Genomic DNA, 27,723 nt, shown 5'->3' with positions numbered 1-27,723 from the left:
ACCACCGCCACCGCCACCGCCACTGCCAACGCCAACGCCAACGCCAACGCCACCGCCACCGCCACCACCGGACTGTCCGCGAGCCATGTAGAGGCTCTCGGTGCGCTTAGGCTGTCCAGGACTCGGCAGAATGTCCTGTCCAAGGCTACGGTTTTTTATGAGAGCCCCCTCAAACTGATTAGGAATTGGCGCGGCGTATGTCGGCGTCGCGGCGCCGCTGCCTATCACGGAACCATTCAGCGGCGTCCCTCCTCGTATCGCGCTTGGGGCTCTCGTCGATCTGCCGATTATAAAATCATTGGTTTCAAAGAACTAAGATAGTTCTATAAAAAGATTTAAACGTCCATGATAAAAGATTTGAATGCCCATGGCACATAGAAAAATGTAAGGCAGTAAAACGTAAGCAGTAAGCAAATTGGCCAACAATAGAGAACGTAAGGCAATAACGTTAGCAGTAGCAAATCCAAAATGTTAAGATTTGTTGTGTGCCATAGCCTTTATGATACTCTACAAATTTCTGAATGCAACTCTAAAGCCTGCGGCATACTGTTTGTTTGATGTTTGGTTTCCTGCTGGATTGTTTGAGTGTTATTAAATTACTATAGAATTACACCACAACACAGAACGCAGAATTTCTAGTAATTTATCAAAACGCAAGTCATTCAACAAGAAAATAAGCATTGCAGGCTTTAGCTTAGATCTTTCTCTGAATTATGATACATATACCATCTCAGGTGGTAAACAAAATAAATATTTTCGAACGTCAATCGATATGTCGATTTAGATGTTATTCACCTGTCGAGCATCTCCGGAGGTGGGTTCGGTATGGTTTTGTCGACGGATGGTTGTCTCGATCCAGTTAACCGGGAATGCGCTCTGGCATAACGATCTACGGAACTGTCGCGACTAGGTGGTCTCTTGTAATGATCCAGCCTACAACACATTAATCGCTTAAAATCTTAACTTGCAATGTAATTATAATCTCAAACGATAATCTAAAAAAAAGTGTAAAATTTGTAAAAAATATTTTACTTTGTACAATAATGATTCGTCTTAAATATGATTTAAAAGAACTACAATGCAGTTGTATAAAAGTGTTATATAGAAAATTTTTCAAAAATATCAAATTACATCTTTTTAAATTGCTATGTATTATTAGTTGCATAAAAAGAGCACCTGTCATTTAGCGTTTGACCAATAATGCCAGGTCGATCCTGAGGACTCAGGATTCTACTATTTCTTCGTAAACTCGTGGAGCTCGGCGGCCTCGCTGCATCCATGATGTTATCAGATTGGTATTGCGACGGGTGCGTTTGTTGTGCGTACATTGGTTGTGAATTGTACTGATTCATCTGGCCAGGCCCATATTGATTGGGTATTACAGTCTGAAATTATTTCACGTTGCTCTAATCAATGCTTTTAATCACAAGCCGAACAAATACATGGCTGAATCATATTTCAAAATGTTACTCGAACGTATCTAGTATTTCTATTTACATTTCTGAGATAAGCGATACTGATGTCGAAAGATCTTGTATTTGTTCGATATTTCGTTATTAGAGGTTACCAAAATTTTGCAGGCTCATCGTATAACGATTAATTGTACACTTCAAGAGAAGAAACAATGGCTTCCTATTTGGCTGTTGAATCCATTAATTTTCAACCAAAATTAAGAATGTTACTCGTAACTGAACAAATTATCATTATTCAGAACAAAAAAATATAAAGGAATATAATTAAACATTAAGATTATCAATAATTAGTCATTAGTATAGCTATTGTTAAACGCATGTTAAATTTATCAATGAAATTAAACTCGCATGTACAGAAACTCATCGAGTTCCTTACATCATAAAACTGCGCACCAAATCGAATTTATTTGGGCGAATATCATGGAATTATACATAAACGTCGGTTGCGAGATCTAATAAGAAACACAAACACACATACACATAGAGAAATACAACATTGCCATAGGCATATGAAAGCGCTCGGTAAATCGTAATCAGTAAATTGAATTATCGCGCGTAGAAAGTTACGTGCGCGGAAGCCAAGAAAGACCAAGGACAGCAATATTGCTACCAGAGTCACCTGCTGAGTGGGATAAGCCTGCAAATTTTGGAAATCGTGCAATCCGATTGGTTGCTGTTGTTGCTGTTGTTGCTGATAATCGGAGTATTGTTGCTCAACCTGAGATGGGTTAGTCAGTTGATACTGCGTCTGGTACGGATTGTTCTGGACGAACTGGTGGTGCTGCTGGCTATATTGATTCGGTTGGTACTGGTTCGGTATACTGTTCGAGTACTGACTCGTCGGAACCGGGTTTTGCGTCATGTTTTGCTGTTGATACGGATACTGTTGATACGGATTCTGACCGATCAGCGAGGTCTGTTGAGTGTTCAATTGATTCATAGATGCCTGGTTCATCAGCGGTATCTGATTCGGTATCTGGTTTTGTATAGGCAGCTGATTCTGCGGCAGAGGCTTTACACTGGTCCTACGTATCGATTGCATCACATTGCTGACGGTGTTGTTCGCTGCGGATGCTGGCGTCGCGTTCGTCGTCGTCATCGTCATTATCGCCGTCGTTGTGGAGTCGACGGCCATCGTGGAGCTCTTGATCGGTGTGGCGCCGCTGGGTTGGTCCACGCTGGCTGTCTTATGTAGGATACTCTTACCCGGCACGGAATCCTGTGGAGGCGGAACGTACTTTGGTATCTCCCTGTTACGTAACCTTTCTAAACCCGGCTGCCGGAAGTCCGGTGCGAATTGCCTCGCTGTTTGTTGCGCTAGTTCGGAATCTTCTCTGGCGTGTTCGGCGGCGATGTCGGCCAATTCCGCTTTACCTCGCGCCGTTGCCGTCCTAGAGATAGCGATATCGGCTTTTTGCAGAGCGATCTTGCTCGCCCGCTGAGCTGCGCTCACTGCCGCCTCTATCCTTTCACGGAATTTGGCGGACCTGATTAGGAAGAGGTGCTTCTTTTTCTGGCTAGTGATAAGCACGTTGTTCTTGTACTTTCCTTCCTCCTTGCTGCCGTCGCGGAACGTGGTGACACCGTAGCCATATTTGCGATTGTTGAACCATTCGCCTTCATATCGCAACCCGTCGCTTCTCTCGGATATGCCGAAGCCGGTCCTCTTATCGTTCTTCCATTCGCCCAAGTACGTCTCAGTTACCGACGCGTCCATCTGTTCGTCCTGCGAATCGACATTATTGCGATTAACTACGCGTTTTGCTAATTATTTTATTTCTTTTTAACTTTAAATCCATACACTACAAGAATACATACCACGTTTATGCTGCAAGTTACTAGTATTAACGTTATTCGCATCTCTTGATACGATCAGAATAAGCGGATTTAACGATCGCGCAGAAACGAAATTAAAATCCGATTAGAGATTTGTCGAGTCGCGAGGAAACTGAGGAACACAAATGTCGTGACCCACCTCGATGACAAAAGACGCATTACTGTCTGTGTGAACCGACGCCGAGGCTTGACTTTGTGAGCTCTCGGTCGACATCCATGACGCTGAGCTGGCATTACTTCTGATACTACCACCAGTACCACGTTTCTCCAAATCTCCCGTACTCCTCTGCTTTCGTATCTTAAGACCCTATTGACAGATATCAATTCTATTCTTCTAGATTATTTCCGTTAAAAAATCTCATTATTAATTTTTCGTCTCTTCGCGAGAGGGGTGCCTTACCGAGAGAATGCCCTTCTTCAGGGACTTTTCGGTGAGGCTCTTTCTCCGAGCCGGTGGATCGTCGCTCCTGGCTTTCAGGACGAATCCTCCTCGGCTGTCGTCTACACGTCGATCCCTCCTGTCGGTGGGTTCCGGCGTTGGAGCGACCGCTGGTCCTCCGTCGGCGCTCCTTAACGACGTCAAGGACGCTCTTACTTGCTTTGGAGGTTTGTAGTGGCTAGCCAAACCGAACGGCGCGCTCGCTCTCACCCCGTAACCGTGCCGCATGCCGCGGAGCCATTGGCCTTGATAAGTACCTACAAGATTATCCATGTAACGCAACAGAAATAGAAACAGGAGTTGGAGGCGGGACGTTCCATCAGCGAATTACACGCCACCTTGTCCATTAGAGCTGATGAAATTATTTTTTTAGAATTAACACGTAAATCTCTTCACGTGATTCAATATACTTTATTTTGAGAGTTTCAAATATTACGTTGAGGCAAAAGTTTTTATCGTTTTTCTGTTAAATTCTATATTAAACAAGTTAGAAATCTGAAGTTCTTCGAAAAAATGATTGAAAAAAATTTCTTCTTCTTTTTTTAGATAAAAGAAGAGTCTATTAAAGTTAGTAACAACGATTTCGCTTTGACTTTGCTGTAACTTTGTTTTAAACTTAATCTTTACGGATTTAACAAAATCTTTCGCACTAATAATAGTTGAATCGTTGAATAGTTGATCGTTAAAATTTAATCGTGATTGTTCATTGGTGATAAAGAGGACACTTTTGTAAGACTCTTTTGTAAAGTCACTAAATTAATGAAGTTCCGTAATGAGGTTTTTTATTCCTAAGCCAAAATGACGTCGAATAGCGCGTACATATATACATTATACACACCGTGTAACTTATAAATACAAATACATAAGTTCGAATATCATCGGGCCAAAATGATGGAGAGTTTGCGGTACTTTATAAACCTAGTGACTCTTTTTGGGATAATTGAGTGAAGGAGCGGAAAATATGCGACAACTATGTCGGCATTAGAAATCGGAAGTGACACGTCAGTGGATTACGACAAATTCCCGGGGTTGCCTACACTCGGCAATAAGATGTATTGTTTTTGCCAAAACGTGACCGTGTTTCAAAATGTTTCGCGTGAGTCACGACGTATACGAGGCGAGCGATTACGCGCGCCCCGCTTAGGGATGGAATGCGTCCAGTTACGCGTGCTTTTTCGGAGAACGTGCGAATTCCGAATCGATGAAAAAAAAAACCGTCGGAGAAGTTGAACGCGGATTCCAATTGTATGAAAGACGCAGTGTGGAAGATGCGTAATTCTTTCCGCGAAGTAATGATGTTGCGCGTTATTTTCGTGATCTACGTAGTTTGTATTTTTAATAGTCATCGAATATTATGTACTATTACGCATTGTTGCTTGCAGCTTTTAAGTCATCGTTAGATCGTATCGATAGCAAGCTACTCGGGCATTGCGAGCGCGGACCGTTCTTTCGAAAGAGTATTATTCTATTCTGCGTTGAATAGCTCGGCGTCCTGGAGGTATTGCGGTCGCAGCGAAAAGTTTCGGCCGACGACGTTTATTGGCATGCAAACCAAGTCGCTCGTATGCATCGTGACGACGAGACACGTCGACGTTTCGTTGCACTGGAACGGGACGCATCACGCTTTTCCTCTCAGTTCTCTCTGACACAATTCAGCCTTGAATACATACAAGTCTCGTTGCTGTTATTTATTCGTATTACCAGCGGATATCTTGATTTTTTTTATTTTGATCATTTTTATCGTCTATAATTATTGATTTGTTAAAGATTATTGATGTATATATTAAATATGTTAAAAACATAATAATGAATATCAATAAAAACGCTTAGATATTTTTCTCGATGTCCCATTTAATACAATATTTTTGATTTCAATCCAATAATTAAATTTATAAAAATGTAAATATAATATATAAAAAAATGTAATATATAATATAATGTAAAAACTAAACAATATTAAATGAGGCATTGGAAATTAGAAATTCACTCCTGAGATTAACATTGAAGCATTCGCCCTGGTTTCGGAGTTTTTTGTTGTTAACATTAAAATTGACATTGAATTAATATCGAAAATTGAAAGACCCCCTGCGACGAGGAAGTCTTCGATTAAATTTTTGCTTTGCAAAATCTGACGCAAATTCAATTCGTCAAGAAAACTGTCATTAGCAGACACACGATGTCGACACGGGATACCCTATATATGGCGACGCCAGGCGTCTCCCCTCTTCGCAACGACGGAATATTATTTCGCTAGCGTTTAAGCAAGTGGGTCACGCGGCGGTTCCCGGCGTTCACACAAGACGCCCAATGTATACGAACCCTCGAAATTGCCGTCGCGGCGGCGGCGACGGTGCCAGTCCGAATGTATACCGCACGTTTTCAATTAATTTTTAGGTACGCCCGCGAACTGCATACCGTCGTGAAAAGTACGCGGTCACGTGTCCGCGTGTAAATGTTTAAACATTACACTCCCCGACTATTCGCGGCAGCGAAATCTTTCTGCATTATGAGCTGCTTCGTTGTATCGAGTCGGGGTAATGAGTTTTTACTCGGCGATTTTCTCAGAAAGTTTGGCACGCGCGTGGCATGTCTACGCCTTGAATTATTTATTCTTACGACGCGAAAGAGATCGCCAACTGAGGAAGTTATTTCTTCATTTTTTTTTTCAAAGAGAGTTATTATAATAAAAGTTTCTCAATTACTTTTTCTTTCCTTTCACCTTCGATTGTCTATCCCTGGGATAAGCATAAAAAATCCTATATACAATCGCGTCTTCTATCACTCAAAGAACACACCAATTCAACAAAAGATCAAAATTACTTTATTTTAATCCATAACATCAATAAACAATCAAATTTCGCAACAAAAAATTATTGTTTTGACTTTTAGATCGTCAAAACAAAATTTTGACTTTCTCTTGACTTGGTGTTTTCCTTGGGTAGTTTTTGACATATGTCAGAGTTGGAAAGCGTTACTTTGTCCGTTACTTCTCTGTTACTTTTTATAATAAACAATTTGATGATGTTACAATTTTTCATAACTAAATACTAAAGTTATGCTAAGGTTGACTTTTGCAAAGGTCGACTTTTCCAACCTTAGCGCAACCTTAGCGGTTAGTTATAAAAAATTGCAACGTCATTTATTATAAAAAGTAACGGAAAAGTAACGGAAAAAGTAACGCTCCCCGACTCTGGTACATATATTTGTTTATATGTATTAACATGATGGCGACTCTGCAGTGATATTTTCTTCAAGAGCTCTCGAGAGTTTGTGCTGGCACAGTTGGAAGCGTTTCTCTCTCCCTCCCTTTCTCTTCTTTTGCTTTATCCAAAAGATTTATGATTTTAAGTTCGCTGCACAAATCTATGGATCGATTTAGAAGACATCCACTTTGCGCAGAGTGCTCGCGTTATCGAGGTCAGTTCGGGTTGTCAGTCGCATGGATCGACAGTCTAGCATGAAAAGTCTCTGGTGGTCCCTGTGTCCCCTGGGGTTTTAACGAATTTTGAATAGACGTAGCTTAAGTCGCCGTCAAATTCCATGGAGACATTAACCGAATAGCATTACATAGCAAGTACGCGGAAAAGTGGATCGCGCCATAATATATCGATTCGCGTATCCATCAGCAACGACCCAGATTAATTATTATCGAGCTTCTAATTCTCGTCCTGCTAATCTACGCTGCGACTTTCGGCAGTGTTCTAGTCAAGAATCGTTCAATAAGCAAATAGTTTCGTAAGTCAATTCGCACTAATTATCCTCCGGCGATGAAAATCGTCGAAAAAGTTCACCTCGATTGGATCAATCTCGTGCAAATAAATTATGAATCAGATACCATATCGGATCGATGGCGATGCACAAATACCTAACGATGTCTATTTAACATACATTTGAATAACGCATTATTTTGTGAAGCAAAGCTTTGTTATTTTTTTGCATTTGTCTCTCTTACTGCTTTGCGCATGGGACGATCGATAGTCTCCACAAATTTCATTTCCCGGTAGACTACTGGTAGCGCAAGTCAGATTTAACGTAGAACGAGTTTAACACGAAACAGGGAGGGAGGGGGGTCATCCTGGCGTATATCTGTCATGTAGGAAGCACGAAACGGGAGCCTTTAATCTAACCGGAGCGCGGTTTCTGCCCGTCGATATCATGGAAGAGATAATCGTCAAACTTGACGTTTCAAAATTTATCGTCAGCGCTTGCTAGCCATTATCTGATGATGCTTTTGTTTTTTTTAAAACACTGAGAGCCGTATAGCTACAGATGATGTTTTGTTGGTGAATTAAGATCGAGATAGAGAACGGCCGCAAAAGAAGAATCTCTGCAGGGTGAACTAAATGTGCAGTACGGTCCTGATTCGCTACATGGCACTGGCTAGTCTGCCTGAAATAGCACGGCCATCTTCCGAGGTGGTGGTTGGTTGCACGTGCATCGGAACGCATCTCGGTATTGGTGAGAATTGGCCGTGCGAGCGTATTTCGGTCCGCAGCCTCCACCAGATTGTCGCAAACCACCCTAACAGGTCGTCCGAACTGTCTTTTAGTTACGTGTCTCTCTGGGGAGGGTGGTAGAAATTCTAGGAAACACTTGTCCTTATAAAAGAACAAAAAAAGAAGTATCACAGAGGGATATCTTCATCTGTAATTTATATCCATCTGCTTTTACATTGCCTTATATACGGTACAAGACTGTCGTACAAAAAAATGGACTCTCTCCCGAGACTTTTTGAAACTTGACGACTTAAACTTTATCATTAAGAATTTTACTATGTATAGGCACGATTAATATTACAAAAACTGCTGTCTCTTTCTTTCTTTTGCGATCGATCAGGTGAATGAGGCGCACAAGAAATATAGAGCAAGAACCGTGCACTTCCGTTTGACGCTGGCCATTTATAGCGTAATTTGCACCGGACAATGTACGCGTCGGTTAAAATCCATTAGGTACTATCAATAAGACTCGCCTTGACTGAATATGGTCCTCTTTATTTGTGTTGCACATTTCTCGGTCTATTTTTCACTTAATATTGTTCAAAAGTTTGTTTCGAGAAACAGCAGGCTACTTTCTTATTGATTATAATATTCATGCGTCGTTGCGTCCTCTGCGGCTTCGATCCGAGCGCCATGCGTGCTACATGTATGATTACATAGCTGTGCATCGGGTTGCCGTGCGTCGTTGCGATAACAAAGTGGCATACTTTTTCTTCGTCGCGCGATCTTACTGGGAGACTTATCGAAGTATTATCACGATATTACGACGAGTTGCCGAAAAAACTGACGAATCAATTCTATACTGAGAAAAAAAAGTTAACTTGACCAAATGCGTTTAGTTCGTAATGATTATTTAGTTCAAATATTTATATATTTAGATTAACAAAATCTTGTAATTTAAAACATGTTATTTGTTTGAATTAACAAATATTTAGTTAAATTAATAAATATTTGCTTGACAGTTCGTGACTGCTACATTTAGTTGAATCCTAATATTTTTTTGAAACAGCAACTTTTTTCTCAGGTAAAATCGTAAGGATCGTAACTATTCTCGTAAAACTTGTAAGACTTATTGGCTGGAGTGGTAATTCTGTGTGTATACCGTAAGATATATGATCGTTCGTAAATATCTATGATTTCTCGTAAAGCTTACGGCCAGCAAAAACTATCTGTAAAAATTGCATAAAATAATAATAAAAATAAAGTGGGCGCGAGAAGACAACGATGCGTAATTGTATTTAAAACATTTAATTTTGACAATTATATATATGATTTTTATACATTTGGACTTTAGCTTGCCTTCATCAGTAAAAAACATTAAAGGCTCTGTCTACATAGAAGTCGTAGATGGTCGTAGGGCTTCAAATTGTAGGAAATTAATCAATTTTAATCAAGTATTCTTCTTATATTTAATTACGATTAATGGGTTTCTTATGACTTAAGATTCCACGACCGTCTACGACTTCTATGTAAATAAACCTTAAATTCAAAAATTGTAGGTATATTACAAATAAAAAACCTACATAACGTCCGCATCTTTGCAAAGTTTATTGTTTTGCGTGCCGTGAATCCAGAATGAACAAATTTGGATTTCTGTAACCAAAGGGAAGAAATTGTAACAATTTTAAGATTTAATGTTTCGCCGACGAAAGCTCAAACCGGAGTCAAAAAACATACGAAAATCATATATAATTGTTTTAAAATTAAATGTTTTAAAGAAAATTACGCGTCGTTTTTTGCGTTGACTCCTAACGAATAGGTACTTTGATTTTGTTATTATTTCTTGAAGGCCTCTTATGAGGCTTTTATGATTAATTAATACTAAAGTTATAAACATAAAGTTATAAGCAATCGCAAGTTCTTACGAGAACAAACTACGTTTTACAATTCTATTATACTTAGAACTGACCCCTAAATCTCATATTTACGATTCATAATGTAAACCTCACGTTACGAATCATAAAGTGCGCTTGATAAAATTCTTGTTTTGCGATTAGTTATAGATAAAATTCTCATTTTGCGATTAGTCATAGATAATTATTCGGACAGACTTGCGTTTTTAATTCAATAATAGCATTGAAAAAAAAAAATTATATCAACAGCATTATTTTAATTGAAAATAATTTTATTGTACAATAACACCATTAATGAAACAAATACTTTATGCTCTTATTTTAATGAAATTGTATTGTTTTATTAATACTGTTATCGAATCAATAAGATTATTTTCAATTAATATAATGCTGTTGAAACAACATCTTTTTTTTTCAATAATAACAACTCTCGATTATTCTGTTTTTAATCCATTGTTGTCTTCTGATTCACGGCTATCCTTGACATTAATTAGACGCCATTTAAAATTCGCAGCGGCCTTTTTTTCGCACGCAACCAGCGGTGGCGGATTCTCGTGTGACGTAAGGCGTGTGACGCCAGGAAAAATCAGGAATAACAGCTGAGCCGTATAAAGTGGGTAAAAACGGCTCATCAAGGTAGCCCACGCTGGTGTAATATTAACAGCACCGTATCCCATATACAGCTGCTATTTGCATAAAGGGTTGCGGCTCGTAGCGTTTAGCCGGAGGGGGACAAAAAAAAGTAGATTACACGGCCTTCTGTTACAAGCGCGCTTGTAAATTGTTCACCTCTCTCTGTTCTGCTCGTTTTTTTTTTAATACGACGCAGAATGGGACATCGTTTCCATTGCATGTAAAACCTGGTCACTTGTGACGCGTCCTTTAATTATGCGACAACCTATCGGACAATTCGCGTCATGTAACTGAATTGGATAGACACCCTGCCGTTACTATCTCTTTCTCCGTCGATGTACCGTATATTGTAAACTATAACCGCGAAATAATTATGAATCGAAATTATTTTAAGATCGCCGAGAATAAATTGATTAATAGGTATAATGCTATTTTTGATCAAAGCAGATATTAGTGCTTAATAATGCTAAATGCAAACTTATGTAAATATATTATTTCAGTTTTATAAACTGCGCACCGACACCTTATGCATGTAGTTTATAAAACTGAAATAATACATTTGCAAAAATTTGCATGTAATAATAGAGAAGAAGGTAGTATTATAGCACTCCATTTACTTTTTGTACAATAATTTGGTTAATAATCAATATTTAAATTTAAAACTTAGCAATTACATTTGTCAAAATGTTATTCAATCGGTTCTAGACTCAAAGTTACGAAATATTTATTACTTAGGACATTATTTATAAAAATGTAGTGACACTGCATAATCGCTTGAAGAGAAACAGGGGTGGTAATACGGCCTTCCACAAAAATAGATTTTAAAAAATTGCTTTTGTTTAAAGAAAACAGGAATTACAAAATTAATAAAAAAGTAAAATACAGTAAAGTATATGATGTATTCAAATTATGCAAATGTATGTATGTATACATAATTCCTTCAGTATATAGAATGCTAAAAATTTATGTGCATATAATATAAATTATAATAGATCAACAGTAGGGCTACAATTGATTTACGGAATAATTATTTTGATATTGAAACTTCGAAAAAGAGACTGTCAGTAGTCAAAACATTTAAAAGGCCACATTAGCAAAATGTCGTTCTACTGTTTTAGTTTGCATAACTCGAAATGTAAACATCCAAATAAAATGTTAAATAATAAAGAACACGCTCAAACATACATATATTCGTGTAATAATACGTTCAAGTTTAAGAAGACTGGAGAAATATGCGTAAAATGTATCTTAAAACCATTTCGAAATGTTTAAAAGTAAAAATACGTTATAATAAATGCTGACTACCCATCGAACACAAGTTACATGCAACGCGTTAGTTGTAATTTTCCACTCAACAATATAGCTATAATACAACACACGTGTTATATTACGGTTATATTGTTGAGTGAGAAATTACAACTAACAGGTACGTTACATGTAACTTTGTGTTCGCTGGATATTGTATATTGGCATATTAGTGTCTTGCTGTAACAAATAATTAACGAGTAACGAATAAGTAACGAGCAAATAATTCCATAAGTAATTGCTAGAATTCGCCATTTAATAGCGGAGATATTAAGCCATTATATCTATATTGGCCATAATTCTACCTTCTCCTCTATTAAATAAAATCCACTTTAACCAAAAATAGGATTATATTCATTAATTGATTTATAATCGCGAGAGCCTCGACGGGAAATGGCCGTCATAATGCTCCAAGTTTTTACGTCAATTTACGATTCGAAAGAGGAAACGTTCTGTATAGACGCAGGACATTTGTTCTTTTATTAAGTCGCAGTGTGATATCGCTTGTGTTCTCGAGTCACGATATCGATCTATTTTCCTGGTGTTCTTTTCCTTTCGCGCGGCGATGTCTTTCTCTCCGTTACGCTCTAATTAAATTCCAACGTGTCGCGCGAACTCGAGCGACTTGCCGCACGGACGATTCGCCGCAGGCGTTCGCCATTTCTCCGAAATAATTATCGGCCCATAAATTATTTCGCGACACCGTCGTACCCGGTACGACTCCTGCAGCTTTCGCGCGCGCATGTGCGATGGAAGCTGTTGAGGATAAAAGCGCGCATCCTATCGTAAGATTATAGCTAAGTCACGGGCGATTTATCAGAAAGGCATGGACGGTTCAAGAAGTCTATTAAACACGAGGGTCTGGAGATTGATATGAAGGGTTGAAGACGGGACGCGGGTAGGCTCATCAATATGTTGTTGCATGTCTACCCTCTTTCCTCGTTTTCCAATCGACAGCAAGTTCTCGCGCTTGTACCGACGCGCACGCGTCGGCGTCGGTATTTATAAATAAATACCTCGGCCACGTGCCACGGGAGAAATGGAATGGCGTTCGGAAAGTGTTTTAACTCGATCGAGATGCTTAAAACGAGGATATGCGCGTATGTGTGTAAAAGATATGAGCGAATAAGGATAAATTGCGAGAATTGCTATTATATGGTCTGTTTTCTGTTCCTGCACTAGACTGTTCTAGAACTGTCTCTTTCTCGTTTTAAACAAATATCAAACGTATATCCATCTCACTTTAAGTTCCAAAAGTGTAGACTAGTTCAGCCACAGAAAACAGACCTATAATTACGCGAAAAAAAGGAAATAAAAATGTATCTATGGCTAATATTTATAGTCAGTTTTTATATTTAAGATTGTCTTAAGTATATTGAAAAAAATGTTTGGTTGAAATAATTGAAATTTTGGTTAAAAATGGACGAATCAGAATTTTTTGGTTAAATCTGTTAGAATTCTAGTTGAAAGAACCGAAATTGTAATTGATATAATCTTCTAGTTCATTTATTTTCAATCAGACATTTTTCTCAGTACAGTTTTGAAACGTCATAAGCCAATCACAGAGTAGTATTAACATCTTAAGTCATTATTTACCATTAAGATAGTCTTGAAAAAAGAGAAAATGAATTGTGGAAAGAAAATTAGTCTATATAAATTATTTTCTTAGCAGTGTTAGTAGTTTACCTATACATTGCAAGAAATTTCTGTTTTAAACTTCCAAAAGTGTTGAAAGTTTTTATTCAACAAAAATGTAAATTTAAAGAGTTATATTGTGAAATTACAATAACATTTTGTGGTAAAGTATATGCAAATCTCTAATACGCATGCGCGGCACATCAGTTTTGTAAATTCACAACAAATTTCTATTGTAAATTTACAAATATTGCGAAATTACAGCAAAACGTTATATGGTTAGGTTTGTAAATTTACCGGTTTGTAAATTTACTGCACATTTTTATTGTAAGGGTATTGTAAATTCACAAACATTTCTAACAGTACTTTGAAATGAAAACGTAATGGTAAGATCATTCCACCTTCTTGATCCTCATCGCTTGATGAATCATTCGTTACTTTCGGTCATTCATATTCATAGGGCGTTTCAGAGAAATCGTGCGAATGATGTATCGTATATGGAAACGAACTGTGGGACTGCGAAATGTGTATACCTACGAGACATTCGGCTTGAAAATCTCACCGAGCGGTACGCGTATTTTCTTATGTGACACAGCTCCCGAGAAAAAAAAGCGATTTGATGCGGCTCGGTAAAGAAAATAAAGTCAAATATCTGCGACCTTGCTTATCTTTGCTTAACGTCCGCGCGTGTACTGAAACGTGATACTCCGGCTTTCACAAATATCCTTTAGCTCTGGGATTTTTCCTTTAATTAAAGGACAATAATTGGGCGCGCGTTGATCCTCGTCCCTCGACATCCCTCGACGCCAATAAATCTCGACATTTGTTCTCCTTTACGGCACCAACGAGGTGACATTCATCAACTGGGAGGCAGTTCCGCCATTAGTGCACACGCCTCGAGACACCTCGTACATTTTTCAAAGGCGTCGTTAAGAAGGTATGTTAATTCGCGGTTAAAGACCGGTAGAATGATCGCATACGGAGGAAATAATTTATTCCGGAAGAAAATAACTTTCAGAAAGTGCGCGATTGTGACTTGAAGGTACATTATCGCGCCTTGTCCTTGTCCATGTAATTTAAGGAGAGACTTTTTTTATTCAAATAAATAACCGAGTGGCACGACTTGCGCAGTGACGAGTGGCACCCGCTTCGTAATTGTGTTAATTATAAATTAATTACAGCGAACTGGAATTACAGCTGTAATGACAATTATACTTATTCGAGATGTATAATTACAAGATGAAAGATATTATCATCGTTGCGTAATGATTATGCAATTTACTGGGCACGGTGTAAAGCGATGCAATTAAATGATAAGAGCGAACATCGCGTCAATGTATGTATTTCGCTAATTTTGAACAGAATCGGGGAAATTGTACGAATCACGCGTCGTGCATATTACAAGAGTTTTTCGGAAAGTATAAAACCGGGGCAATTCAAACTTGTTGAAATGTCGAAATAACATGGTATTTCAAACGACCGTCGATACGGTTGCATCGAAAGTACATAGCAAAACGTTGCTGATATTTGCATCCCGATTCACGTGTCACATTTTATGTACGGTAAAAGAAGCGAAAACATGCCGAAAGTGCGTGGGAGTACACAGCAGAGTACATAATCTACGCGTTCAACGATTGACCTTATCTTTTATTTTTATTGCAAGAATTTTTTGAAAAATACAAAACCGAGCCAATCCAAACTTGTTCAAACGATATTTAAAAATTTGGTTATTGTGAAAGAAAAATTTTTTAAATATTAAAAAAATACTTGAGTATTTAAAAAAAAACATTTTTCTCTTTTCTCGCAATTTTATTTCTATCAACTACAAATTACGTGGAAATGAAATTATTAACATATATAGATTCAGATTAATTTAGCTACTACGCATGTTACGTAAATACGATCATGAATGAAAATGAACAAATTACTTCAGGCAGGTAGTAAATATTGACTAGGTGATGTGAAATGACAAGAGGAAATTCATGACGGAAAATGCATCGGAGATGTTCGATCGGAGGTTGACGGAGGAAGAAGTGAAATAAATGTGTAGGCTGCAGCTAAATGGGAGCGGAGACATCTGCCCTAGTATAATGGAATCTCGAGTGAGGGTACGAAAGGAACCAGAGCGGTGCAACGACGTGACGGCTGCGAGCAGCTCGAACGGGGCGAGAGAAGTAGATTTTATTTCAACATAGAAGAGTCGTGCTCTGCACACGACACCGGTAGAAGCAGCGGGCGGAGAGCGGGAAGACTGTGGCTGACCTTGACCCGCGACGGAGAGGTTCAAACCAGGAGGTGAACCAACCGGCGCCTTCGAGGAAAAGTTGGGCGCGCCCGCGCGCCTCAGGATAGGTGGGAACCCTCGTCGTGTTTACGTGGACTCGCCCTCTTCCACGCGATATGCATACACGTGCTGCATCTTCCTCCCCCTCCCCCTTCTTGTCTTGCGTCGTATTGACATCGTACAGCGGGGCGACCGAAATCTTAATCTTTAAAAATCTTCTCTCCGGAAGACCCATTCATACATTTACACACACACACACACATATATACAGTGAGTGCAAAAAGTATTCAAGGAAACTTTTTATAAAAAAAAGTCTTATTTGTAGAGAATAAACATTAATTAGCAATTTTATACAATGAATACATTCTGTTCTAATATAAACAAACGAGCTTCGCATAAATTCCTGATTTTAGAAGCTAAATTTCTCGACTGTACGAATACTTTTTGAGCATCCAAACAATAGAATTTTTTATTTTCGCTTATTTTTCAGATGATATATTTTTTATAATTAATACACATCTTTTTGGTACATATATAATTTTAAGAAACATACAGTCTATTTTATTCTTTATAAATTAATTGTTAATTACCCAGCAAAAAATGATCATCAATTAAACTTCGAATCGACGTCAAATTGTTATTGAAATCATCGATATCGATTCGACATCAATTCGATGACTTATTTCTCGCTAGATAATATTTACTTTTTAAAAATAAAAACTAAAAAAAATAGTTTTTTAAAAAAATATTTTCTCTGTATGAATACTTTTTGCACTCACTGCATATATAGAAATTATATATATATAATTTCTATAAAATTTCCGCTCGTTCAAGAAATACTGAATAACAAACCGTAAAATAAACAAAAATAAATTTAAACAATTAACCAATTTTTGAACCGTGTATATATGATACCCGATGGTATCTTCGACCACACATCACAAGCCACGTGTTCATATGTTTAGAAATCTTCAAAGGGAGTAACTTTATCCTTCAAGATTTCCTCAATAAAACAGATGTAATATAATAACGAATAAAATAAACCTAATGGAATTAATGTGTTTAACAATAAATTAGTGTTACATTAGAGAATTTGGATATAAAAAAAAGTCCCCCATAGGGTTAATTGACGTAATTTGATGGTATTCTTTCAAATGATTAATCTGAAATATATATATAATACGGAATCATTTTAATAATTATAAATTATCTGATAAAAAGGTGCCGTCTCTTTTTCCTCAAAAAGAGACGGCATTAAAAAAATTAAATTAATTTTATTTTGTAAATTAATTTAATTAATTAAATTTTTTCGCGATTATTTTTTTGTTACTCTTTTTCGGAACGTTTGTCGGCCAAGCATGATGCATGTTTCAGTACGGTGTACATAAACTGCGTTCGTTTGCGATAAACGTTTCGACATCCGGTCCATTCATGATAGGAGACTCCTCCGCCGCGACTCCGTCGTGCCGGTTCGATTTCGCGTCGAAATAGCGCCCAGCACTTCACTTATCTTCGTTGCAAAAGGCGAGAAGAGACGAAGAACATTCGAAAGAGAATGAGAAAGAGTGAGCGTGGCCGGTAGTGGCGGATAAGAGTTTTATCGTATTTCATTCTGTCCGATGTTTCTCGGCGCTTTATATAGACCTCTGAACGATCATGCCGTAGACTTTTTCAGGTGCTAAGCTGATCCATCTTCAGAAAATTATAACGAATAATAAGGGGCATGTATTTTCCTGGAAGACAAATGTATCTGGAGATATATTTTTATGTGAGACAGATAAAAGGGTTAAATCGACGGCGGTCTAGAGGAAGAGGCGAGAAAAACTTATAGTGACTCATTAAAGATACATTTAAACTGTAAAGCATTAAATCCGATTGGGTAACCTGTAGTGCTTGATAAATATCGAGTCGAGTGATTCGCGTCGAGCGATTGGACGTGCTATTTTCGTGCGCGCATAATATACGCACGCGTGTTCGACGTGACGTGGCCGTGTCAGAGCATTTCCAGTTTCTGAATTCCAATGCCTCACGCGGAAGATTTCGATGATCAGATTTGGTGATCAATTGGGACGCTGCGATAGCACTACTTACGGAACAAATTCATCAGACAAAAGATATTGTATGTGATTTCGCTCTTTACTAATGTTCCGATTGAGTTAGCACAAAAAAGTGTAATAAAAAGATGGAATTACATTGCAAATAATACAAAAATTACACAGGAAGAGTTCATGATTGCTATGAATTTTATTTTTAATTCCATATTTCTTGTATTTAACGGATCGTTCTACAAACAGATTTATGGCACATCGATGAGGTCACCTTTGTCCCCTATCATAGAAGAAATAGTTTTGCAAGATTTAGAAGAGCAGGCAATAGAGAGGTTGTCATTGCAATTGCCTTATATTACAGATATGTAGATAACATTATCTTGGCAGCTCCACAATCACAATTAAATTACATATTAGACACCTTTAATTCTATATGCATGAAAGGCTGCAATTCACTATCGAGATTAACAATGACAACGGACTCAATTTTTTGGATGTTACAGTGATATTACATGAACATTTTATCATTTCTGACAGGTATTCGAAACCGACATCATCTGACAAGTATCTCAGTTTTTATTCAAACCATCCCTTTTGTCACAAAAAAGGAGTGGTGCATGATATGGTGGACAGAATTCTTTTACTTTCCCATCCGCAATTTCATCAGAAAAATTTCGAAGATACCATAAACATTCTTCTATAATAGATAATGACTATCTACTTGCTTTTATTTTTTTCCGCAATCAGACAAAGGCTTAAATTCCATTGCTATCCCCACACTAATACATAGTTACTTAATAAAAACCAAAAATATTTTACTATCCCGTTTGTGAAATCCATCTCTGAGAGTTTTATGGCTATTGCTATGGGCATACATCTCAAGACAGCTTTCACCATACCTAACACCTTTAAGAAATTTATACACAGGAGCAAGGATCATTTGGATCATTTTTCCGAACAAGATGTAGTTTATAAAATTGAATGTTTGGATTGTGAGGCTAGCTACGTTGGTAAGACAAAAAGGAGATTACTGACTAGAATAAATGAACATCGATCTGATAACAAGAGAACAGGATCTCCATCAGTAATTTCTGACCATCATACTAGTTTTAATCACGATTTCAAATGGGGAGAAGTCGAAATATTGGATAATGAGCCTTACTATAAAAAAAGAATTGTTTCTGAAATGGTCCACATTAAAAAAGAAAAGTATGTTTGAATAGACAGACAGATACCGATCCGTCGCCTGACATGCATCTATCACTCTTACAATCCCTTTCTACATCGTTGAATTCCCCTTCTTACGTCAAATTTCTATTACCATTTACTTTGTTAGATAACAGGATCATTTCAATATATCGAATGTTTTAGCTCTCATTACTCATCTCAGAGTTCAACAGTGTTAAGACCCATTTGATATCTCTGTGTTATTACTTTCTGTACTCAATTTATATTTTTTAATTATTTTTTACTTCGAATAATTAGCAAGTATTCAATATTCATCTTTTATTGTAATTGACGTTCTATTTTTATGTAAAACATAGTCGTATAATAACACAATTATAATTTTGTTGGTATCTTGAATGACAATTAATATTATTAGTTAGATGATTATTATATTTATTATTGTTGCAATTAGAATATGAAGGAGATATTCAACGTTATTACTTTAAATTTCATTGGGCCGACCTATTGTAAATTTGAAAGAAAGCTTACGGCATTATAGACGTCATACGATTATGTGACTTCTGGAATAGACGAACTACATGTTCCGATGGGAAGCCGATTGAATCTAGGCCGTTTTATGCCATAATTATTATTTCCAACATGCGAGTACACATGCGCTTTCTTGATATATTGAACATCTTGCCTAGTTACCGGTAACATTTAAATTTATTTTTTAACATTAAGATGGACTTGATAGGGGTCGAAACATCTGTACGTTTTGATATTGCTTACAATAATATTGTTACTCATATGTTATCCTGAGTTGGTTCTTAGCCCTACATTGTATCGTTTAATTTTTTAATTATTGGAACCGTTATTATTTATGGAATTTTAAAAGATATATATTACGCTGCGAAGCGTGCATTCTAAAAAATATCGGTGTCAATTTAACACCCTTGGTGTGGATTTAACACCCATACCCGCGCGTGTCTATATAATTCTTTAATTAACACCAATATGGTGAGGATTTAAAACCTCTGGTATTTATATCAACACTATCATGGTGTGTTTAACATCATGGATGTGTAGACTTAAAAATCCATGGTGTTAAATCCACACTATGCTGGTGTTAATTTAACACCAACACGGTGAGAATTATATAGATACCGCATGGTGTTAAGTTCACACTGCTATTTTTTATAGTGTGCAAGTCTCTGCATTTATTTTACTTACAAGAAGAGGACACGGTGAACCTTTCACAGAGTTTAATATCTTTCAGCATAATGAATGTATATGTACATCGAAAATAAATTGTGTCGTGTCCCAGTGTTTTGTTGAGTTTACTTTGTAAATAGTATTTTTTAATGGAAGGATCCCGCAATAATTATAGAAAATTGGATCCTAATGAAATGAATTAGTTTTTACACATATAATGTAACTTATAATGTGGCGAACAAAAAACATTAATAATAAATAATTTTTAAGCTATAGTATATCAAAGGTATAAAACTTGTGCTCATGCACAAAGCACTTTTGATACACTTAGCTTAAAAATTATACATTATTAATCCTTGTGTTATATTATGAATTATTAGTCACATTATAAACTATGTTACATGTGAAAACTAACTCATTTTATTTGAGATCCAATTTTCCATATAATTAGTGCGAGGTTCTTTCATACATAAAAAAAAATATAAAGCCTATTCGACAAACGTTCAAATATGGCATAATTTATTTTCGATATAGATTTATCATACACCAAAAAAAAAAGAGTCTGGTTATAGCTACCAAATATTGAATGAAATAATTTTAACCAAATATATTCAGAGATAATATAACTAAACATAATTTTACCATCATAAATATTTAGTAAATATTAGGGACCCGGACCGAAAGGTTTTTCTCGATTTGATTCCGGTTCCAGTTTAATAAAATATCAAATAAATGTTCCGGTTTCGGTTTCGGTCCTTTTTGTATCAGTAAAGAAAACCGAAACCGTAAAAATTACGGTTTTTAAATGGTTTTTTTCGGTTCTATTTACTCGCTTTATTTTATTTATTTATTTTTTAAATTTATTCTAGAGAATAAAGAATTAATTAAGAAGGAGGGCGAGGGGAAGGAGAAAGAGAGAAAGAGAAGAGAAAGAGCGTATTCACTCGTTCAATCTAAAGAGCCCAGTCGAAGAGAGGCGTCAACTAATCACGTGACTCTGAATAAAAATTATGTAAACATTATTTTAAGCATATTTCTCTCAGTCCTTTCTTACAAGTTATTTGATTCTTGTGGATAGATCTCACTTATTACATAAAGTCTACATATATATAATATTTTTGAATTTCATGACTTAGAATAAATTCTTGCAACATGTTGATGAGGAAGATCTAAATAAAAGCAACGCTAGTATCTTAAAAAAATTTACATTAAATATATCTCGCGATCCCCTGCCAGATTTCTTACATCATATGAGGTATTGGAGGTATTTACATTTCGGTTGTTAAGAGAGCTGGCAATAGTAATACTGGATTGAACATTGGTGATTTGGACGAAGGAACAGGTAGAACAAAGATTAAGAACAAGGACAAAGATAAAAAATTAAGAATTGAAAAAATAACCGAAAAAACCTAAAAAATAAAATTTTATCAGTTCGGTTACGGTTTCGGTATTATAAACTTTATAAAATTTGGGTACGTTTTCAGTTTCGATTCACTAAAAAAAAGGGTTCTAAAACAATTTTCGATTCTGGTTCGGTTCGGGTCACTGGTAAATATTACCAAACGCTATTATCAATAGTAATACTTACTAAATATTTGTAAAGTTAAAATTATATTTAGTTATATTACCGGAACATTTGGTTGAAATATTTCACTCGGTTGGTGACTATATAATCAGACTCTTTTTTCAGTGTACTGAAGGAAATTATAATCCGTAAAGAGTTCACTGTGTCTTTCCCTTGTTATTAAAATTAATTAAATATTTATTTAATTAAATAAATTTAAATTAAATTTAAATTAAATTTAAATTTAAATTAATTAACTATTTTATACTTAAGTCTCGATTGTTTCTTCCAAAAATATAAAAGAATCGCGAGAATCGTCTTCAAGTTTACGTGCGAGTTTTAAAGTATTTTGTTACTATAAGATGAAAAATGGCAAAACTCTGCCGCGCAAAGAGTTACTGGATAAGATTTTCCGTTTGGTTTACTCGCAATCTTTTCACAACACGCTGAGACGCAGCATCTGCCGCGATCATAACGAGACTAAGTTTATCCCACGAGAAAAACGGCAGGTCGGAAAACGCAATATCATGTTTAATTAATATGCGGTAATATTTTATATTACGCAAATGTGCGACGCTGCGATCTCTTATGGTAGATAGCACATGAATACTTTATAATGTTTCACCAGCGATGATCGATCGGTTGAACAATAGTCCTACTTCCTCACATCGGAGTGCGACTTCGTTTAATGCCGTATCATTTATTCGTAACTGAAGCGACTGCAGAAAATTGCCTCTAACGATATTTCACGACAAGTTAAATGAATTTGACAAATTAGATTTCAACAGCGGAGAAATTATGACTGAGTTGGTTAATGACATTTAAGATGTATTGAATTTTGCGATGTTCCTTGCAATAGCGGGTGAAATCCAAGAATGAGGAGCTGCATCGTGCAAGAGGGAAATCTCCCCAGAAAGAAAAAAAAGAAACGAGTAAATAGGTCGTAATAAGGATTAGAAGAAGTAAGACTCTATCGAAGGTTGCAGTGATTTTCATGAAAATTGCAATCGTTGTACAACAGTATCATCAATCCTGATTCTTCTCGAAAAAAATTCCTTTCGTAATCGATATTGATCTAACGGTATTATCCATTACGATTATATTTCTCTCTATTTGCAACAATAGAAATAAAAGGATTGATTGATTCACCATAGAAATGATTCCTTAGACGCAATCGATTTTATATAATATAGTGTTTTACAAATAAAACCCCACATTATAATACTCCGCTCGACAATGACATCTTTGTAAGTAGAGGAATTCGAAAGATGAAGAAGAAGAAGACCGCTCTCTAAATACTGCATCAATTTTTGTAGACATACCGCAATTGCAGCCATCAATCTTGGCGCAACTAAATATCTCGCCGAGAATAATGCGAAATCGACGACGCGTTCTGCCACATCCATTTCTTGTTTTGTTTATTTATCGCGTTCCCAAGTCAGCCTCGCGAAGCTTTATTAAAAGAACTCAGTGATTTATTTACTGACGATGTCTTGCTTCATAGGCCAGCTCTCTGGAGCATACTAGTTTCTAACGCGTTTTTAATGTCCAATAAAATATTTCATTCGTGAATGAAATCGCCCATTTATTAATATTTTAATGCGAAATCAATAAAGTCGAACTTTGTGCGTTTGCACAACCGAATACAAATATATTGGTATTTACGCACACGGTATTAACCGTTATTACAAATCGATACAAGCAAACCGTATTGCAAAGATTTTTTATCAGTCAGTACACTTCTGAAAATTGTTTCACAATTTTGAAAGGGTATCCCGTTTATTTTAGAAATACAAAAATATTAATAAATAAAAAAATTATAAATTCAAAACATTTTTCTCAGTTATATTTAGAAATATTTTTTATGTATGGAAATATATAAAAAATATGTTTTCAACTTCAAGGTGAAAGAGAGCTCACAGTTTGTTCATTTAATTCATAAGACTTTCAGAAACGTCCTATATTCCGGTTTATGGGAAAAAAATCATGATTGAACGTGTCGAATAGACTTGGGGCTTACCACTATCGGCGTAAGTCTCGGAACCATAACCATCCTGCAGACCGCTGGACCACGTGCCTTCGTATCTCGCAGTGGAGGTAGTAGACTGCCGGACCCCGTAACGACCTTTGAATCCCTGAGTCCATTCTCCCCGGTAAAGCCAACGACCACGGGTCTCCATACCCAAGCCGTGTCTCTTGCCGTTCTGCCATTGTCCTTCGTAGGCTGACCCGCTGAAATGCAATTTGCGGAATTTAATCTTCTAAAACAACTTCTCTTCCTTCAAGTGGGACTTAAAAAGTATTTTGAAATTATAGAGATAATTTCATCACGTCTTCCGCAGCTTTCAGCTGTTGTTCGCTCGCAAAAATATCTTTAAGAGTTACGCTTCAAGGATCACGTCGCTATTTATGTTATCATTAGCCATTCACGTTAGCTGAAAACTCGTTCAATTATCCAATAATTACCGACTGTCGTCGATGACGATGACAACGTTGCATCCACATTGTTGGATATACAGAATGGAGTGGCAATGAGAGGCATGACACCTCGTGCTAATGTAGAAAGTGATTACGCCGCCTACGATCCTTCTTTTAAGATATTTTTATGAAAGTTATAATTATCGAAGGAGGGAGACGGAGCTAATCAAGCGAACGTTCTTTCAAGTGCGATTAAAGCTTTTGCGCTAAACTTATTTCTGTTATTACTTTTTATCCCAGAAAATCTTTCTAAATCCAGCATCAAATATAATTTAATTATTCCCTTTTAATCGTCACAGTTTTTGCAAAACGACAAGAAAGTTTCAAGAACATCTATAGTAAATCTCTTGAAAGAGAATGATTAATCCTACCCGAGCGATATCCAAGTCCTTGCGAATAACGATTACATAAACATGAAAGCTGCACGTGGATGCACGAAAACTGTTGCGGAAATGTTCTATAAGTGTCGCGTATTGCGTAAATACTTGTGTTCAACGATGCTCTGTCCTGTGATAAAAATTTATATCTTTCTACCGCGGTACGATTAATTACATTATAAATTCTAACAATGCAACAATAATTCGTACATATTCTGTAATTGTAAATAATGTTTGCATTGTATTTTTAGAACATTTGAGAATGAATAAAAAGAACGTTTCATCTCTTAAAATATTTTGATGTAATTAACAATTAAATGTGCAATAAATAATTGTGGTAAAGGCGGTCTCTCGCGATTTTCAACAATGCACGTTCTTTACTTGTCGCAAAGGACGGAAGTAAACGACGATAGTGAAATTCTAGATACGTGGGGTGAACTATCCCCCGAACGATAGTGGTCAGCAACACCTACTCGATCTACGAAACGTTTCATCTTCGAGTATCATCGTGATCGAAAATGAAGTCGTCGGAAAATGTTGCTAGTTAAAAATGGACCTTGCTCCAGTTTACGCGGAAATGAAACGACGAATTCTCTCAGCCTAGATACGTGATCGGCAAGAAAAGAGAATGTCATCGTTTCGTCTCTACCTCATTTTCTCTTTTTTTTTATGTTAATTATTCTAGAAATCGGTAAGAAATGAATTTATATTCAAGCAGATCTCAGTTTTTGAAAATGATTTTGAAAAAATCACAACGTAACGCAACAACAAGTTAAAATATCGCTAATAATACTGTATAATAATACTGTATAACATGTGTATTAAATAATATATCTTAAGTATGCATATATATTTAAAACGTTCACGTTTAATCTCGAGCACAATTTAATAGCCCTTTGCAAATATAAATGAAATCGTTTTACTGTTATTACATCTCCATTATTTAATAATATTTTCTTACTTAATAATATTTCCATTGTGTGCGTGATCTAGAAACCCTAATTACGATCGTTAAAGTCTTCCCGGGTTTTCGTATCGCGTGCACGTAGATACCATATAATTTTTTCCTAATTGTCCTACACCTCGTTTATATATTCTCGTTATATATTCTCTCATAAAGCTAATCGTCGAGAAACAAACAAGGTGGCTCTGCAATTACTTTAACCTCATTTTATAGAGTGTCTATAAATCGGAGTTCGTATGTAAATAGTTAATAATTTAATTTTTCAATTAATTTCGAGCAGAGAAATCCAAAAGCAGAATCCAATCGACGGCAGACTAGTCCTGCCATTTTTTGTTCAATTTTATGAACGAAAACAACCTAAAATATTTCTCGCCGATGACGTCGTCATTCGCGAGAAACGTTTAACGATTTTCGACGTTGCATTTTAATCTGGGATTCGAAGAATCTGAGCGCTCATTTATATCTTGCATTCTTTTACCGAAATCAGAATTGTACACTCTATTGGGGGAAACTTTATCGAATAACTTCCATGTACTTATTGATAAATTGATTAATTGCTCCAAAAAAATTAAAAAAGACTTTCGTCTTCAACGCGCACGGATGCGGATATCGATCATCACCGTCTGCGATCATCCCCGAAAATTTTAACGGCGATTTTCCACGACGACCCTGAACTAGGTCCTAACGACTCGAATCCCGGTGACCTGCTCCGGTTGTCCTTGCGCACGGTGACCTAGTTTTGCAGGAATCGGGAGATTCCCTCCCAGGTATATACCGAGATACGTGTCAAGGTCCGCTGTTTGTACATTACGCGCCGCACGCGACGCCAGGAGTCTCGTGAATTCAATTCGGGGATTCGCAAAAATCATCAATGAAATATACAATAGAGATTCATCGGGGATCTCACTGAGGAATTTTCTACTACTGAATCCGAGCTTCACAAATAGCGTTCTGGTCGGATCTTACTTTTGCGGGATGTAATGTTTAGTACTCGTTTGCCCCGCTTAGCGATATTATTAACGTGAAACAGGCGCAGTGGCGGTAATGTAATATCGGATAATCAGCCTGAAAACCATACACTCGTCACAGTGCAAACGAGCTCAGCGTTAATCCTTCATGAGTACGGAGGAGTGGCGGTCGTTGTGAAAATCCCGAGAGTGCGCCAACGCGAAGAGAATATAAGATTAATTCGCTCTACGAAACGCGCGCAACCGGACGAGCATCGTGGATTACGTATACCACGGGAATTAGCAATTTATGGTAATTTCGTGTGCCGTGTAAACTGCATAATTAACGTATCGTGAAATATGTCAAGCGCCAATAAGACATCAAGTATCATCCGCAACCTAACGGGGTGCATCACGTGCGAAGTAACGAGTAGTCGGTATCAACGATAGTCGCTCACCTAGGCCAGGTGTAGACGCCGGATACTTCGAAGCCGAAGTGCCAGCTGCCAGAATAGGCGCCCTGACCCTTGGGCCCGGTGCACACGCCATGGCCATGGGCCTTTCCATCTTCCCAGCCGCCGCAGTAGGTCCCACCGTCGTCAAAGTCGAATCTGCCCCCGTTAACTTGCGCGCGATTGGCGGCGGTACCGGTCGCGCCAGGTTGCGCCGGACTTATGCCACCTGTTTGTGGCAATTGGGCGCCCCCCGCCACCCCATTCGGCGCCCCAGACGGTTGCTGGCCAGAGTGCGGTTGTTGCTGCATCTCTTGCAGTTACCGTGCAGGCACTGTCGTTCGTTTTCCTCGTTCACCTCTTCCGCCTTCTTCTCCTACTACTACTCTTCAACTCCCTCGTTATCCTCGTCTTCGTCTTCGTCGTGATCGTTATCGTCGTCGTGGTCGTATTTGTGCTTGCTCAGTAACATCAGTAACATCTGCCTTGCCCTGTACGTTGCTCCATTCTCCGCCACCTTCTCCTTCGACGTCGTCGTAATCTTCTTCGCCGTCCTCG

At 37.3% G+C, this 27,723-nt stretch overlaps 2 protein-coding genes across 2 annotated transcripts in view; one reads left to right on the top strand and one right to left on the bottom strand.

The window, feature by feature from the left end:
• LOC108768821 (junctophilin-1) overlaps window positions 1–27,717 on the bottom strand; it is a 29,367-nt gene extending 1,650 nt beyond the window's left edge. Inside the window, 8 exon segments of the mRNA XM_018519434.1 lie at window positions 1–280; window positions 796–933; window positions 1,177–1,385; window positions 2,092–3,198; window positions 3,448–3,615; window positions 3,709–4,004; window positions 23,968–24,179; window positions 27,172–27,717. Of these exon segments, the coding sequence (XP_018374936.1) occupies window positions 1–280; window positions 796–933; window positions 1,177–1,385; window positions 2,092–3,198; window positions 3,448–3,615; window positions 3,709–4,004; window positions 23,968–24,179; window positions 27,172–27,476 (2,715 nt within the window). The 5' untranslated portion in view covers window positions 27,477–27,717.
• Window positions 1–27,723, top strand: part of LOC108768822 (cytochrome b5) — a 60,818-nt gene that overhangs the window by 23,575 nt on the left and 9,520 nt on the right. The gene's annotated exons all lie outside the window — the stretch shown is intronic.

The sequence above is a fragment of the Trachymyrmex cornetzi genome, unplaced genomic scaffold (genome assembly GCF_001594075.2).
Source record: "Trachymyrmex cornetzi isolate Tcor2-1 unplaced genomic scaffold, Tcor1.1 scaffold83, whole genome shotgun sequence".
Classification (NCBI taxonomy): domain Eukaryota; kingdom Metazoa; phylum Arthropoda; class Insecta; order Hymenoptera; family Formicidae; genus Trachymyrmex; species Trachymyrmex cornetzi.
Note: the sequence above shows the minus strand (reverse complement) of the source record. Positions and strands in the feature narration are given on the sequence as shown.